The sequence below is a fragment of the Lepisosteus oculatus genome, chromosome 4 (assembly GCF_040954835.1).
Source record: "Lepisosteus oculatus isolate fLepOcu1 chromosome 4, fLepOcu1.hap2, whole genome shotgun sequence".
Lineage (NCBI taxonomy): Eukaryota > Metazoa > Chordata > Actinopteri > Semionotiformes > Lepisosteidae > Lepisosteus > Lepisosteus oculatus.
The window spans coordinates 31803637-31823344 of record NC_090699.1 but is presented as its reverse complement, the minus strand read 5'-3'; the positions used below and the strand labels follow the sequence as shown (position 1 = coordinate 31823344).

General features: G+C 36.3%; 1 protein-coding gene across 2 annotated transcripts; it reads right to left on the bottom strand.

The window, feature by feature from the left end:
* Positions 1-453: 453 nt before the first annotated feature.
* macroh2a2 (macroH2A.2 histone) lies at positions 454-12452 on the bottom strand. 2 transcript variants are annotated; one of them, XM_006630452.3, is made up of 9 exons: positions 12277-12452; positions 8277-8513; positions 7539-7645; positions 4528-4728; positions 2997-3107; positions 2495-2594; positions 2313-2402; positions 1411-1585; positions 454-1067 (listed from the first exon to the last, which is right to left on the bottom strand). In XM_006630452.3, the coding sequence occupies exons 2-9, from the start codon at positions 8446-8448 to the stop codon at positions 902-904; spliced, it is 1122 nt and encodes a 373-aa protein (XP_006630515.1). In that variant the 5' UTR covers positions 8449-8513; positions 12277-12452; the 3' UTR covers positions 454-901. The 2 variants fall into 2 exon arrangements, with proteins under 2 accessions (XP_006630515.1, XP_015202261.1); XM_015346775.2 differs by having other exon boundaries at positions 12295-12452.
* Between the last annotated feature and the right edge of the window lie 7256 nt (positions 12453-19708).

The window sequence follows — 19708 nt, the reverse complement described above, 5'->3', positions numbered from 1 at the left end:
CATAATCTTGAGGATAAGATATCATGATTAGTGAAACCAAAAAAGATTACAGCGTAAGTCTATAAATAATACCTCCAATGACAACGGACAATCTCACAAAGGTCAGACACACAAGCAAAGCCCACCCATAATGAGCATAGATCACTGCTGCCCATCTTCAATTATATATTTAGCAGAAAAGGTCTAAAAATGCCATTAAGTGCTTTAAGCTTGACAAGGAACAGTTTCACCAAATTGCTTTACATATACATATTGCTTATATTGTGCAAACTCGCAAGGAAGCAGGCTCCATTTTATGTTTCAAAATTTAGTATATAGTATGAGATACTAATTAGAAACAATTCATACATGTGAAATAGGTTGAAGAAGTCCACTAATTTCGTAAGGAGGTTATTGTTTAAAAAAAAATCATTTTTGATCATTAGGTCAAGACTGCTGCACACTCAACTGTCATTTGTTGTCAAACATCTGTTTTTATTTTAAAGCAGAATGTCAAACGTACATTTTTTTAGTAAACTAACAGTATCAGAAACTACAAGGGATATTCATGGGAAAGAACAGATAACAGTCTTTTAAAATTTGTCTTTGTACACGGAATGTAAGGACAAATCAAGAAAACAAAAGTCATGGGCCATCATCTTAAAGTTGAAAACTTATATTTAGCTCTAAGTCCACTCTAACTTTCTTTTAAAAGGTGACTAAAAAACAGTGTAGTTGAAAAGCATACAGTACTTCACACAAACATTTTTCCTCACAAAAAACTAGTTCCACCTTTTGTTATAAAAAGCCAATTTTTAAAATTATCTTCTAAGGACATGATTCCTCTTGTCCATTCTAGATCGGCAGCTAAAAACCCAACTTATCATTTTATTAAAACTGTAAAATTACACATCAGCCTGTTTTACTTGGTGTCAAGTTTGGCCATTTCCTGCACATATATGCCGATGCTTTCACTGTCAAACAAGACAAAATAGATGTTTTTCAGGGAAGAAGATGTGGAAGAGACAAAATGACTGGAAATCGCCTTGATGATCAGCTGGGCTGCTGTCTGCTTCGGGAAACCATTTCTAAGCAAAGAAAATACAGTTACTTGCTGTGCTCTGGATTGGTAAAACTGCACAGTGTAATTAATGAAGGCTACAATTACATAGATGCTAATGGTAACGATATGCATAGATATGTAAGGATATTTTTTTCTTACCGATTTCTAAAGTTATTTTTAAATATCAGCATATACAACATATTTAGATAGTGCCACATTAATATAATACGGCTTGGTTTTTAGGAAATTTTATAAAATTCAACCAAAGGCTATATGCTTGATGTGATAAAGCATTTACCAAGTGCCCTTGAAATTTAATTCACCTTAATTGTGCATTAACTTGTCTAAGAACAGTAAACCTCACTTACCGGCCTGTGGGAAATGAAGGAAAAGCCACAGATTTGAGCTTTTTGTCCTCGGCGGCTGACAAGCAGTTCTTGACGGTCTTCTCTAGCTGCTCCTCACACTTGTCTGAACCCCACTGAGGGATGTTGCAATGAATCACAAACTTGGCTGCTAGTCCGTTGGCTTGGCTCAATGCCGCTAAAGAAAGAAATTACACAACTAAATTACCTGCATAATGATAATAAAACCTACACATGCACCAAGCTGAAGTAATCACAAGATTAACAGACACCAATGAAGGTACATTTTGTATTAGAAAGATAAAGCAAATGTTACATTACTGGACATCTTTCGGGTTTTGTTTCCAAACATAAGGCCACCTAGAATCACTTTGATGAACTGCTACCTGATATTTTTAATAATGTCAAGCAGATGGATATACAAATAATGCACTGAATTAAACCATACTGTTCATGATCCACTGGGTATCTGATAAGGTCCAGATATGATATGACTTTAGCTGTGTGCCTGGAAACCACCATATTCTATCTAATCTGTCACTTAAACACTTGTATGTATTCTCTTATAAAAGTCACTTAAAACTAGAAAAAAAATAAAACCGAGACAGAAAGTTTATGAAGATTTCAGAAACTGACTTTACAGCATGTGCTACCCTGTTATCGGCCTATATGTATATATAAATGAAGAATTTAGTTTTTGAAATAAAACTTCCAATCAACACCTTCTGAGACTTAAAAGAAAGCTCAATATGAATGATTATTTCTGTCCATTTTTCAAATGACCATCTCATCTTTCAAATGACAGAAATATGACTAAATACATCTCGCTGGGAAACTCATTTTTCTCATTCAAGGTGTATGAAAAGTAGAAGAATTGCCATTTGCAGCGTGGGTACTCCTCTTACCTCCTGCTACCTCCAGTGGCCCATGGGACTTCCGCAGTTCCTTTACTGCATCGAGGAACTCCTTCCCTCCAGCTTTCTCCAAAGCATTACCTGCAACAGCAGTAGTGCACCATGTCAGGAATGGCGCCGAGTGTTTATAGACAACACACATAAATGACAGGCAGACAAACCAGAATCCTTACCAACACCCTCTTTCAGGTCAATGTCTGCATTTGTCGGGTTGATGATTCCTTCGACTTTAATTGATCCAATTTTACTGATTTCACTCTGTGTCAAAGAAAGCTGGTAGAAATTTAAGAAAAGGGAAACATAAAATTGTTAGATTGCTTACAGTTTAGCCCCATTCAGCTCTCTGCATAAACTGGACCTTTTAAATTAAATATTAGAAGAGCAACTGACCAAAATGTTGCAAGACACTTAATAGCTACAATGTCAGTGGAAAGATGTTTTAATAGTGAAGTGTGGCTAGAACTGCATTCACTAGTAATAAATCATTAAATTGACACTACAAATGTTTAAAACGTTACTATTAAAACTATCCTGAACATTTTAACAATATTACTGTCATTGCACATTTAGAAGTGCAAAATTATTCTGGATGTATTTTTTTTAACACCACTACTGATTGTAACAATGTCCGTAACCAGCAGACAAATCACATACAGTTGTTCTTGTCGGCCTCACCTTCTGGCCCAGGAAAAGGCTCTTTGTGGAGAGTATCGTAAAACCATCGCCAGGCCCATCATCTGAAGTGGAACTTGAGGCCCCCTCTTTACTATTCTCTGCACGTTTCTCCTGCAGAAAAGGAAGAGGTACTATATGAAGCTGACTGTAAGACATTCACTCAGGCTACAGATTATGGTTAACAAACAAGACACAGCGCAGCTTCTTAAGAGGCATAACCTGTAACTGGACATTTGCAAGTCTTGATGTTCCACCTGGATCAGTTTGAGGTGAAGCTCTTTCATTCCAGCTTTCAGGTCCTGCTCCTTCCGAAGCCGTATCAGTGATTTATAGTCCAGTATAGTAAGCAAGCTAGTTACATTTGTGTCCAATACACAAGTAGAGGGAAAGGCAATCAGAAAAAGTGTCAAAGCAATTCTGAAAAGACTGAAATAATTCGCAGAGTGGTCAGACACTTTGCAAATGTAACAATGCTGCCAAGTGCAACGCTTGTGTCCACTTCACACGTCTGATGGGCGATTCTGAGCTGCAGGGATCTGGGCTTTTATGTAAATTATTGTACATTATTATAGTTTATCTTGAGAGCATAGAGGATGTAATTATGCCAACAATGCTTGACATACAACACAAATAACCAGAGGTTTAACACGTAAATCACGGGAACCTATGGTCAAACTTTACAATTCAGTGGTAAGATTTTAGTTGGAATGCTTTAAGTTTTGTTCACTACACCACAAAAATATGATACACACTAAAATGTTGTTTCTGGGAATTCCCGTTTACAGACGGGGTATATAGATAAATCTCCACAGTCCAGAATAAAGGAGAAAGGGAGAAGATTTGATCCAACTACACACAAACCTGAGATTTTTTCCAGTCACAATCGTTTTAAAAAGAATGAAAAAAAATATATATAATTTAGTTAAAATGTCTGGGATAAAATGACATCATATTCATTATGTCAAGCACTCTGATTAACCAAAAGCAAGTGGAATTAATTTTGTTTGCTATGATGCTTTGCTTTAACCTTTAATTTTTTGGGGCACTTTCCTCCCTAAAATGTCACTATCAGCACATAAGTGTAAGTATCAATACATCAATACAATCGTTATGGGTGTTAAAATGCATTTTTTCACACAGGGCCCCAATTAGAAAACTGAAAGAATCCATCTGGGACATGTAAATAAAGAATACGAAATGCTTTTTATGCAAAGAACTGCAGGCTTCTGGAATAGACCCAAGGTCAAATTTTAGATTTCCTTATCTACTAAACTACCAACCAAACGAGCAAAATATGCAAAATACCCCCCTATCATTTGTAATCCTTCTTGTATTCTTAAGGTTTAACACGCAACTGAAATCCATCTCTGGTCATCCATGTAAATCCTTTCTGGTTTTATCTGAAAGTTCTTTTTCAGCCTTAATAGAAAACACAGTGTAAAAAGCTCATTCTGCTGTATACTGCAGCCTTAGTCTATTGCAATGTATGAGTTAAGCACAACTGAACCATCTGGACACTTGGTCTACTAACCCTTGATTTCCTTCCAGGTTTTCCTTTGCTGGTTTTTTTGCCTGCAGGCTTCTTAATGGCATTTTTCACAGGGCTGGCTTTCTTCTCAGGCAAGGAAGCCTGGGAATCCACTTTGACCCGTGCACCCCTCTTCTTGGACAGTAGCTCTGGGTGGATCCTGGGCAGTACCCCTCCACTGGATATAGTCACTCCTTTCAGCAGCTACAGGCAAAAAGACATGACCTCGTCTCTATGTCTCACTGTATCAATGCTGAAATATTACATTGAGTGTGGAATAAAGTCAGAACAGACACCATTGTACACCAAGTATTCACCAAATAAAACTATCAGTAAGGTTAAAATAACTTTTACACTACTAAATATTACAGTACATTATAGTTCAGGTGGGTATCTGCGTCAGCATGCGTAGGCTGCAAAAGAACAAGTAAAAAGTAAACAGGAACACCCTCACACCCGAAGAAGGCTCCACAGCCAAAACGCGTTTCCTTTTTTCTCTTTTCAGCATGGAATAAACCTATTACTTATTCCTTAACAGTACATTATATATCACTACCATTATGGCCTTGGAGTATTTATTGACCACATGACCTTCAGGTGTCCTGTTTATCTAATAATTCAGTAAATATAAGGCAGTATTGGACCTGATTAATTGGACAAAAAAAAACTAGTTCCAAAGAATATTTATTGGGGCAAATCAATAGAGTGATGTAATTAAAGAATCTCATTAAAAATTAAAAACATATTTTAAAAAACACAAAATCAAACCATCAAAAAGCAACAAGTGCAACAATATGCACACTAATGCCATTATTCTACACAATCTGCAACGTTTCATTGGACTGACATTTAAACTGCTAAAAACACACCAAACTGAGGACTGGGACTGACACTGGTGAGAGAGAGTCCTCTGTAAAACAACACAAGGGACAAGAAAGCTTAGAACAGCAGCAGGCTGCATTTTAGGATTTCACAAAGACACTGGTCTGCAATAAGAGTTCCCCGGAAAAACCTATCCACCCCAGGATTTCTCAAGAAATACTGCAGACTGCATATAAATCTAAAGGACTGATCAAGAAGTCTGACAGTGTATCTGTAGTTTGTTCTGTGTTATTTTTGCTGTTTGCTGTTTTTGCAAAGACAATACATATACATGCTTTGTGTGAAGAGCCCTTTCTTATATTTATAAACACTGTTTTATAAAGGTTACTGCATGTTTTGATATTGCACTCATTTTATTAATTATCTCTTCAAAATCTATGAACATATTGTATTCACATTCCTGATGATAACTTTGCCATATTCACTGTGATACTTCCAAAAAAACAGATGACTTTTGACACCTCATCACACGTTGAAGTTAACCTGATAGATTTATGCACACTTATTGCTGTAATGAAATCACTAGCAGATGATTAAGGTACTATAATGGGATGCTTGTTTAATAAGTGGCTTTAGAAGAGGAAATATGACCTCATGGTATCAGAGGATTAAAAACTAGGTAAAAAAATAAATTAAAAATGAAAATGGAAAAATAAAGGGATGAACTATCATTAACAGATTTCAATTACAATACAAGTGACATACAATATACAATAGAGAGTAGCTCTTATTCAAAGGTGTTTATCCTCACGATGTATAAATATCGGCTCTGTACAGTATTTCACTCTTAGTTGTTGAAGTATTGGCAGACCACTGTTTAATACTGTATATAAGGATAAACTGAAACTTAAGATTTGGAGCTTATGAACTCTAGCCACACAATATGTGAATCTGAAGTGCATTTGGCACAATCTGATACCGTTGCAATTACAAGGTCTAGCATCTTTAACTGACTTGCTTTTCGGGTTAACCACAGAGTGACTGTTTCCGTCTGTTAGGAACCAGCTGGTCCCGGAGACCACATGGTTTTAACTGAACTCTTGCTATTTTGAAACTAAAGAGAAAAAAAATCCACTAATCCTCAGCAAAGACATTCAGATTTAAACATTCGAAGGGACCCACGTGACTGAGACAATTCCAAAACAGTATTATACTTGAAACATATAAATGGTAATACATATCTATACATTTAGATTTATGGTAATGATGTATGGTAATATACAGTATATCTATATATTATATATCAAATCACATCAGAAGTAGTCAGTAGGTGTAGTGTACTCTGAATTCAGATGCAATGTACTATAGTGGGCTAATAAGTATAAAACCTGCATGTTATAGGTTCAATCCCAAACTGTCCAACCTCTGGACTTTGGCTTATAGGTGCTTTCAAATAGAACTATTTTTTTCTTTCGTTCCAATATTCTTTTAAATACCATTGATACTCCAGACAAGTGATACAATGTACAGCAAACATTTTGTGAGCAGTATGTGACTCAGGCAGGTGTCAGACATGTGGTTATAAACTCCTTGTACCTCCTTCACCGCTGCAATGTTCCGCACCTTAACATTTATCTGCTCAACCTTCACCTGACCACACAAACTCTGCACATTTACATTTTGTAAACTACTAAAAAAGCACAGACTTTGAGATTTCTTTTCAACAAACATGTCTGCACATTTCATTCTTCTGAGCTTCTAGCTCCTTATATGCAGTTTACCGGCACTGACAGATAATATAATTAAGCGTATTATTTTCTTAACCACGTATAGGATTTTTCTTAATGTCTTCTGCTGTCATTATCTCAGAATATTCAATACACAGAAGGTGCAGTATCATTTGAATAACTTTGAACCATAGTTAGAAACAGTTAGGTAGCTGATAAAATAATTACAACTATCTGAAAGCTCAGATGGGATAATAACTGGAGGCTATTGAGGAAAGGCTGTTCTCTGTTAACCAATACCAGTAACTTCTTAAGCAACTTGAGGTCACTTGATCACCCAGAAATGTTCTCTGTAAAGTACATTACTCAGTACTAATTCCGGTATCCAGGAACAAAAATGGAAGTGACCTCTCAAAGCTAAGTTTGAAATATGTAGTAAAGACAAAACAGACAATGAGAACTTACCTGATTAAGTTCTTCATCATTGGCAACTGCAAGCTTGATGTGACGTGGAGTTATTCTGCCTTTTTTATTGTCCCTGGCAGCATTGCCAGCTAATTCCAGAATTTCAGCTGGAAAACAAAACAAAACACTTTTGAAATTCACACATGAACTTACGCTAAATATTCCATACCATTCTTCTAGCTTTCTTTATATGTGCCTAGTGACTACCTTCAAATGAGTTTTACTAACAGCTTTTCTGTATGGTCCTATTTTCCCATACCGGCACATTTTAATTACACTGCCTTCATTTTCTGTTCTTTTTTGTTATATGGTCCTCAAAGCATCAGCATGAAGCCCTGTATGCCATGATAGCTTACTCTCCCATTCAAACCCGGTACTTCTAGTTACTTCAAGCTGGGTAGCAAGGAAGTGCAAAAGACGGTGTTCCACTTGTTAAGCACAGTACACTGAACCATTTCAGAGCCTCCACTTATCACCAATAGTTTCAGAAGCATTTTCTTCTGGACTAAGCAGCACGGAGAAGACAGGCAGAATGACAAAGAACACGTAGGAGCACATACAAAAATACAAAACCAAACCAGGTAACTCCTGAATCTAAGAAGTTTTATTCTGTACGTACACAGGCTACACAAGCTGTAGCTGTACGCGCTCACTTATGTGGGTCCCGGTGTTGAAACACAGTTGGCGAAGAGCTTACGTTCACTTGCACCGAAAGGCCTGAGGGGGTGTCTTGTTTACCTGCCAGGTACTCTATGACAGCTGCCATGTAGACCGGTGCGCCCATGCCAATGCGGTACTTGTGTGTCCCATGGCGGAGGTACCTCATCATTCTGCCCACAGGGAAGATGACCCCCGCCCTGGCAGAGCGGGACTGCTTGGTGCTTTTCTTCTTTCCCCCTCTAGCAGACATCCTTCTTCACTACGTCGCTCCCTCAGAGGACAGACACTCGAGCTGGGGTTCAGGCACAGAGGCGGCTGAAAACCAGGAGAACAGGGGACGGCTGTAGGTCAGTCACACCTCGCTTTAGTACACATTTAACACAGTAATGCACCATCATCCTTTGAAATCCTCCTTCCCTGCCGGCTAAAATGAAGAAGCCCCACGTCAGACATCTGCAAATCATGGTCAACCAACAATCTTACTTGGTTTACATTCTTTTTTTTCTTCATCAATGAGGTATATTTATCTTGGCACATGACTACAGTTAACATACAGAACTTAAGGTAATGGTTAATACGTCAGTCTCCTCTTCTACCACTGCATGCTGGTTAGTGTATTACATAGAAACCAATGCAGAGATACTCATTACAAAAAAACTTTTCAATAATTGTTAAAGTTTTTATTACTACATTTACACATCCTACAAACATGGACATAAAGGACTTTTAACAGATCCTACGTTAGAAATAGCTAAACCATTTTAATAATGTGTTTTGTGACCTGCCGAGTGAAAAACAAATTAACTTCCAAGTTGTACTTCTAAAGTAATAAATGCCATTACACTGACTGGACCGCCTCCAAAATTGTCTAAATGTGCCTACTTAGGAACTTGCATCTTCACCTCTTGCTGTTCTTGAAATAGGACACTTAAGACATCTGTCTTCTGTCGTCTCTGTTGTGTAACATGGGACTACTACCTAATGGACTAACCTCTACAATGTATTTTTAGTTACTATGACTTCTAAACCCTTCTCGCATTCAAGAGTAAATTTGATTTTTTTAAAGGCAATTTGTAACACCTCAAACAGAGCATTTAATCTTAATATTAATTTCCCAGAATCTCACCTTCTGTTACTTATTTAAGAAAATATTAAAACATACCAGTTTTATCATGTAATTTACCTTCATTACCCTTGTGTTTACTTGCAACGACATCCGATACAGCAAGTTTTCTACATGTATAGTAGGTGAATCTCTTTATAAGTACATATATCATACAGTAGATATTTTGCAAGTTACATGGATTTTAGGTAGCAATATTTTTTTAATGCCAAGCTGTCAGCATGCAAGCTGCAAAGAAATAGAGCAACAGAGACTTTAGGTCCAATGTAGAACTAACCTCAACTTGCTCCTTTGTACTATTTTTTATACATTAGTTGTAGTGCCTCTACAAATTTTAGCTTGATCAAAGTTATTTTTTTTTCTCAATGGCTACTGAACAACGAAGATACAAAGGTTCCAATGTTCTGTTTCTGTGAATTTACAAAAGTAGCAAGAATTTTAGGGCAACGATTTAAGCTTTTGACCTATAATGATTTATTTTGAAGCTTTCTGGTTCAATGTGAAACCATTATGATTTATATGACTTCATTCATAGTCTGAATACCAGACTTAAAACTTGATGTACTGACCTACAAAAGACAAACATGCACTGCTGACACTGTTACTTTTGTTAACTTGAGAATATGAGTTATTGAGAATTCGAATGTAATTGTATACTGATGAAGTGGTACAGCATTCTAAAAATCTGCACAAATGGAAAGTGTACTTTTTAGCTGCACTGGAAGCCAAAATGAAGCTCTTTTTGAGACCAAAAGCTACTTGCAGTTCATGGAAGAACATATTCAAGTTCCTGTACACAAGCAAATTAACACGCAACACCTCAATTCAAATCCCACTATACAGAATTTACCAACAACCCTAAAATATACAGCTCCATCATAAAAGAGTGAAATATTTTTTTCATAGAGATAAGCAAAAAGAGGCCAGCAGAGAGGAAAAACATCTTTATTGAGAGTGGAGTTCAGCATTCAGCATGAAACTATCAAGGTGACAAATAATCCACGCTAAACTAGGCAGGGGCTGAATTGGGAAATTCCTACATGAGGTTGCATGTACGAATATTAATCACTTCTCTTATAATATAATTATGAAATATACATTTGAAAAGGTGTACTTAAACCTTTTTAATCAAACACACCAGTGACGTGGTCTGCCACCCCTCCCTGTAGTGTGAATAACAAGAAGGAAAAACAGAAACTAAATGACAGTATATGAGCAAATTACTTCTTACTATTAAAATCATTCACCAAAAAGCAACATCCACTGTTGCTTTACTCCAATGTTTGTCAGTTGTAATAAATCAAAGGAACTCGCAGTCTTCAGTTAAAAGTTATGATTTTACAAAACTCCTTTTCTCTTAATGTCAAAACCTAAGAATGTTAAAAAAAACGGAATTTTGCTCCGTTGTGTATTGTTTGACTTCTCCCAATACTGTATTTGAGTTCTTATCTTAGCAGGTTTAGGTACCTTTCAAATTAAATGCCGTTTATCAAAGAATATTCTTTGTATTTTGTTCCACTGCACAGAAAATAAAACATTAGAAGGCCTGTGAATGAACGTCATACTCCAAAAGTTTGAGAAAAATAGGTTGAGCAACTACTGTATTTAAATACAAGTGTATAAACTTAGCAGCTGAAAATGAAGACCTAGGGTAATTCGTGGTTATATCTTTTTTTCCCCAAGTGCCATTCAGCAGTTTTAGTGAAAGGTTCTTCGTTCCTCTATGATTTTTTGTTGCTTTTCCAATACTATTTTAAAATAAACATCCACATTTACAATTCACTGAACGAGACTTATTTTGACTTTGTGGTTACAGGAAGACAGTTCCCACAAAGCAAGGTCCGATTTAAAGTTATTGTTCACGATACATCGTACCAATAAGGTTTTCGCTGTTACAGTGCGTCTACCTGGTTGCACACGGTCAACCCCAGATTGTACTGCAACTGTGGACTGATTAAAGAGTGCCTGTTTTTTTAAGGTTGGGCCTATAGAAAAATGGAGGTGTTTCTGGTCATGAAACAATCCTTTTAATCTCAAATGGTATTTACACCAGGCAGACACGAAGATAAATATAGAAACTTCGCTCAGATGTTATTATGTACAACATTATTTAAACGTGAAATACCTTATTTCGCAAAGCAAAACTTCATAGCATCAGAACACAGGTAACACAAACCACGAATTTTACGTTGTAAACAAGTGTTCCGGTTATTTTTCAGCTAAATACGGATCCATCGGCAAAACAAAAAATGCATGAAATCTTCCTTAAGCGGCAATGGTAAAACAATAACTAAAATAACTTCCGTCACATAATCCTAAAATCAACTCAGGTCAGAGTATGATGTGTATTTTTGACAAGGCCTATGTTTTTCAATTGTTTGTACAAGATTGAGCTGAACAGCCATTTAAATCTGGTTTACGTACATATACAGAATAGTGCATACCAAGTGATAAAGCTGATCACCGTGATGCAATAAGGTAAATTAAAAAAATGAAATCATTATTTTTGTCCTAATTGTAGCAGTTTAAATTGTTTAATTAAAACCTAAATGGGGGACCACGCTTGCTCAGCACAAAGAAAAACAAAAGTAACTTCAAATATTGAAATATGTGTGCATTCTCTACTGCAAACATAACACTGCGAATAAGTTGAATTTTTTAAAGGAGCCACGCTACCAGCTTAAAACGAACACATCAATGTATCACTAGGCCTACGTCTTTCCAATTAGAACTAGACGTATGGTTTGTGCTCAAAGCAAATGCTTTTAACGATATAGGGCCGTAACCTTTCTTTTAACTCCGCTCCTCCCTGAGCTACTCAACCCCCCATTTTGTTTTCAATCCATTGAATGTGCAATCGTATCAGCCAAAGACTGAAAGTAGCTTTCGGAGACGTAGTTTGCTGCCAAACATAACTAAGCTCGCATTATTTTAGTGAATCTTTCTGATTTGTACCTTTTTATTCTCCCCTACCGAATCATGTGCAGGCCCAGGTTTCCCTTTGTAATCCCCAAGGAGTTTCTTTATCTTTCTTTCTGTCCTTGTGTATCCTGTTCTTTTTTAAACTAAGGCAACAACCAATGTACGCTCATCCGAGGCTGGCTGTGTGCTACTGATGCTGGTGAGGGGAAAAATTCAGTCCAGGGAAAAAAAAAAAGAAAACGCCCCCTGATTAGGGGTGCAAGCGGAAAAGAAGGAGGTAGATAGGATCAAAGTGTTATTTTTTCAAAAGCGTTTACATTTACAGCGTAAATGTAACAGACTATAGTATATACAGAATCTCGTCACAAAGCCAAGTTAGTTTAAACATCGATTATATAAACGAAAGAGAACATATTCGGCTCCGGCATTGCTTTATTCTTCTTCAGCTACAGTTTACTAAATTCGTTGCAGATGTACGTTTCCCTCCAATGGTGGGGTTTCACCTTTTTAAAATTAAGTGTTTAGTTTTTAGTTATTATAATATGGGCTAAATCGGAGGGATTAATTTAACCCTCTAAACATTTGTGTAACCGGATATTTATTTATAAACCCGTTTATCTTAACGGTTATAGCATTAGATATTTAAAATAAATTGGCTTTTGTGGTAATATTGTATTTTACGTTTTGTGTTGCTTTTTTCCGCTTCCACTCTTTATTACATTTTCTGAAGCGCTTTAACTTTTTTTTGTAATGAGAGATACTACAGAACATTAATAAATGTATTAGTATGGTTTCATTGGACACATGCTTTAAGTTTAAAACCACTAACCACTGGTTTTCAAAAGGAAACATTCCAAGAAAAATAACCATGGTTGTCAACCTTCTTTAAATTGTATCACTGTATGTAAAATCATATGGTAATATTCTTCAAAGCTTTTTGCAGTATACTATGTGTGATCTGACCATCCCTTGGGAAGTAACTAATTATAAATGTCACACTGATTTTTCCAAAGTAATATTTAACAGTTGGCTAACAAAGTAGTTTTTCTCAAGCCACTTGACCGTAGAAGATGGCGTTTTGAACCTTTTTATTTTTTCCACTTTGGATTTCTTTGGTCTACCTGTGGATGCTCAACTGTCCTCTGATAAAATATGGATTGTACTGTATTGCCTTTAGAGAAAATTGTTTAATGTCCCCTCATGTTCAGTATTTATCTATCTGTCTGATTAAGGTTACTATTAGGGTTACTATAGTATACTGCAGTCCACTGCTGTACAGTACATGAAAAACAAATCCCAGTTTTCTCTGAGATTGATATTATCGTATTGAGTAACCAAAGGCTTGTATTAAACTAAGAACTTCACCATTCCGAAAGCTACAAATTACTCATAAAGTACCACATTTCTAAGGGTATAGGTACTGTATACAGTATGTAACAGATTTTAATTTTCATTTCTTACAAGAACAGTGGTTATGACGTGAGGGTGTTTACCAATATACAATTACGTAATAATATGTGATAAAAGGAAAATAAAGACAGAAGGTTCTGACCCCTAATTCTATACATAAGCTCTTGAGAATTAGAGAGTCCAAAAGATGGGGTAACATAAATTGGAAGCTTGATCTAAAGTTTGGCAGCATTGTAGAGTGGTAGTGGTTAGCACTCTGTGTAAGGGTATGGGTTCAAATCCTGTGTGGACAGCTGTTCTATCCTGGAGCTAGATACTTCACTGAGATTGTACAAATGTAATTTTTTTTTAATAAAAGTATCCAATTAATTTAAGTCAAATGGTTAATGGCTTGAGTTAAGAAGAGAACCACTGACAATAGTTTAGAAAGCTAATTTGTTTATATCAAACCTATCAAGAACCCTTCGGTCCTCATACCATAGCCTTGATTATGATTCTCACAACTAAATCCTGCTTTTTTTCTTTTCATTCTGCACAATATAAGCAGAGATTTTACAAGATTTGGGGACCCAGTTCTTTGCGGAGTTCGGGAATATCCTGTAGGACCGGGGGAATTGTGGAGCAACATATTTTTCCTGTGAAAGCAGCATGGCATTTTGTAGCAGGAATATTCTGAAATATTCCTGCATGATATTTCGATAAATCCATAAGGATTATTGCCTCACCCCCAAAAAATCCAGAAAAAAACATGATTTGTACCACAGCCCTCAATATCTCTTTTTTTGCCTTTACATTGCAAAGTTATTCGTTTTTGAAGCAGAGTCTAGAGATCGTGGCACTTTGTTGACAAAGCCATTGCTTCCAAGTATTATCAACTACAATGAATTATGGTTGTATTTGGCATTTCACTAGCTGCACAGTTGTTTTATTCATGTAAAGAAATACGGATGTGACAGATAATGTGTTTCACTATAACATTGGGATCTGGTGAATCCAACATAGAGCTTTTTATTTTGAAATACTACCGTAATCATAACTTTCACAAAAGTGGGTGGGTTAATTATCTCAGGAAAAACTAACTAGGCAGTTTCCAAGTGCATAGAGTATATATTGTATGAGACAAGACAGCTCTATAATAAATGTCACCTACACTGGCTCCATGCCTTTATTATTAATAATCTTTGGGGTTTCAAAACACAAATCAAGGAGATAGATAGCCAAAACAACCAATTCATAAATCATCATCATCATCACTGTTATGGTTATACAGTATGCAAAGTAGGACTGTGACATATACTGATTTAATAATGGACCAAAACAGAGCTAAACAGGAAAACTGTTTTCTAGCTTTATTTATTATTTTGTAGCATAATAATGCAAGTCTACCTACTGTACATTGCTTAAATTATGTGTTAACATAGTTATTAAATACACAGCAATGAAAAGGGAAAAGACCCAGGTTGATTCTCATTCGTTACTGATAATTATGTATGTTTTCTCTCTGAACCTCATTGTATTATATCAAGTGCTCTCCAGTATTATAACATTTAAATACAGCAGATTCGAGCGGTCTAGATTGGCCATGGCAAAATTCAAAAGGTCACAAAGGAATGAAAAAGTTTGTTGTGAGATACAGTAACTAGATAAGCCATCTGAGAGCTGATGAACTTCAGTCTGGTACAGCTGCTGCAAATATATTAAAACCTGAGAAAGGGAGTACAGCGCATCTGATCGTTTACAGGTACCCTCAGGAAAACCTGTCTTCACATTACAAAAGCAGAAGAAGCTGAAAATGTGAAGAATTAAAAAAGACAATAAAATAAAGGTCTCAAATGACACTATAGTCATTGCTTCAAACAAGTGGTCTGAATTAGTGCAATTGTTTACCTTAAAAAATGTAAAATGGTGTACTTGGTGCAGCAAAAACATTCTACATATACCATATGCAGACAAGACAATAGCCCTCCTTAAGACAGTGCACAGGAAAGAAGCTGTTCAGATATTTGATAGGCAGTGTCTTCCCGAGGGACATTTATGAAACAGGTGGTTACCTGGATGGGAGGGGTCATCAGCAGTCTTTGCTGCCTGCTTCTGTTCTCTGGGATTGTACAGATCATCAGTGTATTAGAACTAGTTGAGAGACACCAGAATGTTTCAGTTGGCGGAGAATTTACATTCTCTGCTGTGCTTTCATGATACTGGTGATATTTGTATCCCATTTAAGGGTATTAGAGATCATAATTCCCCAAAACTTAAAGGACTCCATATCATGCTACCTTTTTTATTCTTGAATATACAATATAAGACACCCTGTCTTGTTATCTTACAGTATTTTGTCATTGCTTCGTATACAAAGAGTTACAATGGGTCATATGGTAAATCACAGCTGTATGTGAAATAAAAATAATTGCTGATTGACATTTAAGTTAGACATCCTATGATGTCTGCAATGCTTCCAATATCAAAACCAATAAATGAATATGATTTATTTCCCTTCTCGTTATTAACACATAGTTAAAATGACAATTGTCGAAATTCACAAAATTCGTGGTTGTGTTTGTATATGTTTGGCAATACTACAACATTGCAAATTCTGAAAATTGCAAGAGCTGGTAGATTATTTTGTATTAAATGCTTGTTTTTCAAGTTTAGTTTTAAAATCTCTCTCTTTATATTAACTGTAAACACTTTAGCAACTGTTTAGAATGCTTTAGCAAGTTATAATAATTATAGATAATTCATAACTCTTTGTGCTCCTTTGCTAAATCTTACATTTTCAATGACATGATAGGAAACCGCACCTTGTCGAAATCCTCAACCACAACTCACCAGCAGGGGGCAGTAAATGACCTCGTTACGTCCCCTTCTGAGGAAAGGAAGATTCCGGCCGCCTTTCTTTTCTCATGTCCACCTCCGTTGCGATTGGATCGAGGAATCTTTTACGGTTGGTTTAAAATATTACATATTGGAGTAGTAAGATGAATGATTTATGTTCTCTTTAGGTTACAATATTCTGTAAAAAAATATCCTTAATAATACGATTGGAGTAAATGTCCTCACTGTGATCAGGCTGAGTACAGTAAGAAAACCGCACAATGAAAAAAAGAGGCACTTCTTTTGATGAGTACAGAGATGATTGTTACATAAAAATGATATATTTACAAAGCAGAGGAATGCTTTCCTGGAAGACTAGATTATGCAATTTTATTTTTTTCTAATTTTAATTTTCTAATTATATTTTTATGTGTAAATTACACCCTTGTGAATTTGACCCTCCTCTAATGTCAGCTATTTTTTGATAGTTTACCACAAACATCATCAATCTTCTTCAATGAACCATATAAAACAGTTTTTAAAACATATCCAAAGTCTTTGCCTTTTGCATTCAGTTATTGTTTACGTTTTGTTTGGTGGTTTTCATGCCGAAAAAAGCCAGTGTGCCATCATCTACTGAAGTGCCAGAACTGTGTGCACATTGTCGCACTACACAGCAGCTCAAGTGGAGAAGTGATCTATTGCTACACCTGCTGAATTTCACCATAGTTTCAGGGGATCACATCCCTGGTATTATGAACAGAGCCAGGCATCTTTATTAACCAAGCAGTCAGAACCTCAGTTTACCGTCTCATCCAAAGGACAAGACCTCCTACTGCACAGTACAGGCTCCCTCATTCTGTTCTAGCAAAACCACTTGCAATAGCAACCTGGTTTTCTTTCGAGATCCCAGCACTTTCCAGAGCCAGCCTTGTCTTGCTTCCGAGAGCTGATGAGATGAACAGGATGGTCATGATGCAGTCATTTAAAACCTAGAACGGGAGGCAATTCTTTACACAAAGTGTTGAGTGAACCTGGAAGAAGCTACAGAGCTATGTTGTTGAAGCTTCTGCCTTGCTTCTGTTTAGACATGGTAGAATACGATCCACAGACTAAATGGCCTCTCTTTTCAACCTGGTCATACTTGAAGCACTTATGAATGTATAACACTAAAGTACTTATGCTCTGGATGGTACACCATTTTTGACACAAGTATACCTCAAAAGACACCTAAGTAACTTCCAATGTTTTTGGTGAATTATGTAACTTTCAATTTGTTGGTGAACACCAACACGTCCCCCTACTGAATTTCATACTATAAAGGTCTCACAAGAGGGATCGCAGGCTGTGAGGGAAACATCAATCAAAACTGCTTTGTATGCTATTATGTTTTTAAAAAAAGAAAGGCATAAAATTAATTAATAAAAATACCATATTCTAAATAAATCTAAAATTCTGGCTGCATACATAGTTTGTGTATGATTACTACATGGTTAGATCTGTCACAACATATTTTGGTTTTTGATTTGGAATGACTTATTTACATTGCAGTATAATTAAAACATTTTGTTCATACCTCAAATAATATATGAACTTCACATTTCAAATGTATTTATCAGAATAGATATGTAACACATTACACTACACAGTGCCAGATGTATGCTGGGCAGTTTAAATAATGAAAAAGAAGCAGTGACCTGGATGCTGGATCACTGTGAGGGTGGAGGTTGTTGATTTTAGTCTGATAATTGAGTATCAGCAGCCCACCCTTAATTCCTAAGTCTAGATGAAGACAAGGAACCAAGGAACGTGAAGATGATCTTTTGCATTTACCAAAAATAAAAAGCAGGAACAGATGGAACCTATAAAAGATATGAAAGATACATATACCAAATTGACACATGCTGGCCTGAGTAATTTAAAAGTGGGATCCGGTGTAATAATTGAAAATTTGCAGGAGTCCAGTTCATGGTCACATCTGCAAAACAAATAATATGCCAGATGCAGCCTCTCTTGTGACACAACAAATGGTTTTCTCTCATTCTGCCCAGTTCTTAAGGAACATGATTCTCTGAGCAGCCCCTAAATATCTAGACAAGATATACTGTACAGTCTGTGAGGTTACATGTGATATCCTGTGATAGGTTGGAATTGCTGAAACAGACAGATCTGTTTAAGAAAGTTATGTTATTTGAAATGACGTTAGATATCAACTACAAGATCTGTGTGGTTTGTATATGCTATTGGGTTACGAATTGCTTTCTGTCTTTAAGTCTGTGATTTTTTTTTTGCTTAAAATTCACTCATACCGGTGCTGCACTTCAGTTGTGGATGAAGTGGTTCCACTTATATGTGTATCATGGTTTGAAATCTTTCAGGATTAAATCTAGAGAAATGTAAAGAAATATTATGAAATACAATCAATTAAATATACAGTACAGTAACTAACATGTCTGATTTGCATTGACAAGCAACTTAAATTTGTGAATGACCTTGACCAAGGGAAATATACCTGTCTTGTTAAACAGACCCAGTTACAGTTTCTTGGAAAAATATTCAGCCCCTCCCGATAGTGTCCACTAAGATGTGCCAGTACTTTGCTTCATTTTGCCAAGCTTCCCAGTGCCTGCTAATGAGAAGCAGAACTCTCACATAATGCTGCAACCACCATGTATGACGGTACAGGTGATGCACTGTGCATCACGTGTAACATTTTGCCCTATGTTTCTGTGTCACTTAAGTGCTTTGTCGCTTCCATTTATTCTTGATTATTTATTACCTTTTAATTTTTCCCATTTGTTGCTTTGAACGGGTGGAGTAGGTTGTATATATAACAGATATTAATTGCCACTTCAAACTGTCATGTCTACAAACTATAAAGCAGCAAAATGTGAAAACTGCCTACGCCTAGAATTCTAAACTATATTGGGGGATAGTTATACTTTAGGAAGTGTGTTATTGAGAACTGGTCAGAGTGCCAAGGTACCAAAGTTCATTGCCACATGAACTATACAACAGCACGAAAACAAAACACAAGACTTCATAGTAACAGATATCATTGACACCCAAAGGGTTCCGCCTCTCCCTGAGAAATTGAGCTAAACAAGGGTGGAGCATCCACTCAGTCCACCTTCCCCGGAGCAGTTTACCGAGAAGTTGAAAGTTTCCTTTGTCCGTGTTTATTGAGACATCAATCATACTGCACAGGGGCAAGCACTGTTTACTTATACTGTATTGTGTG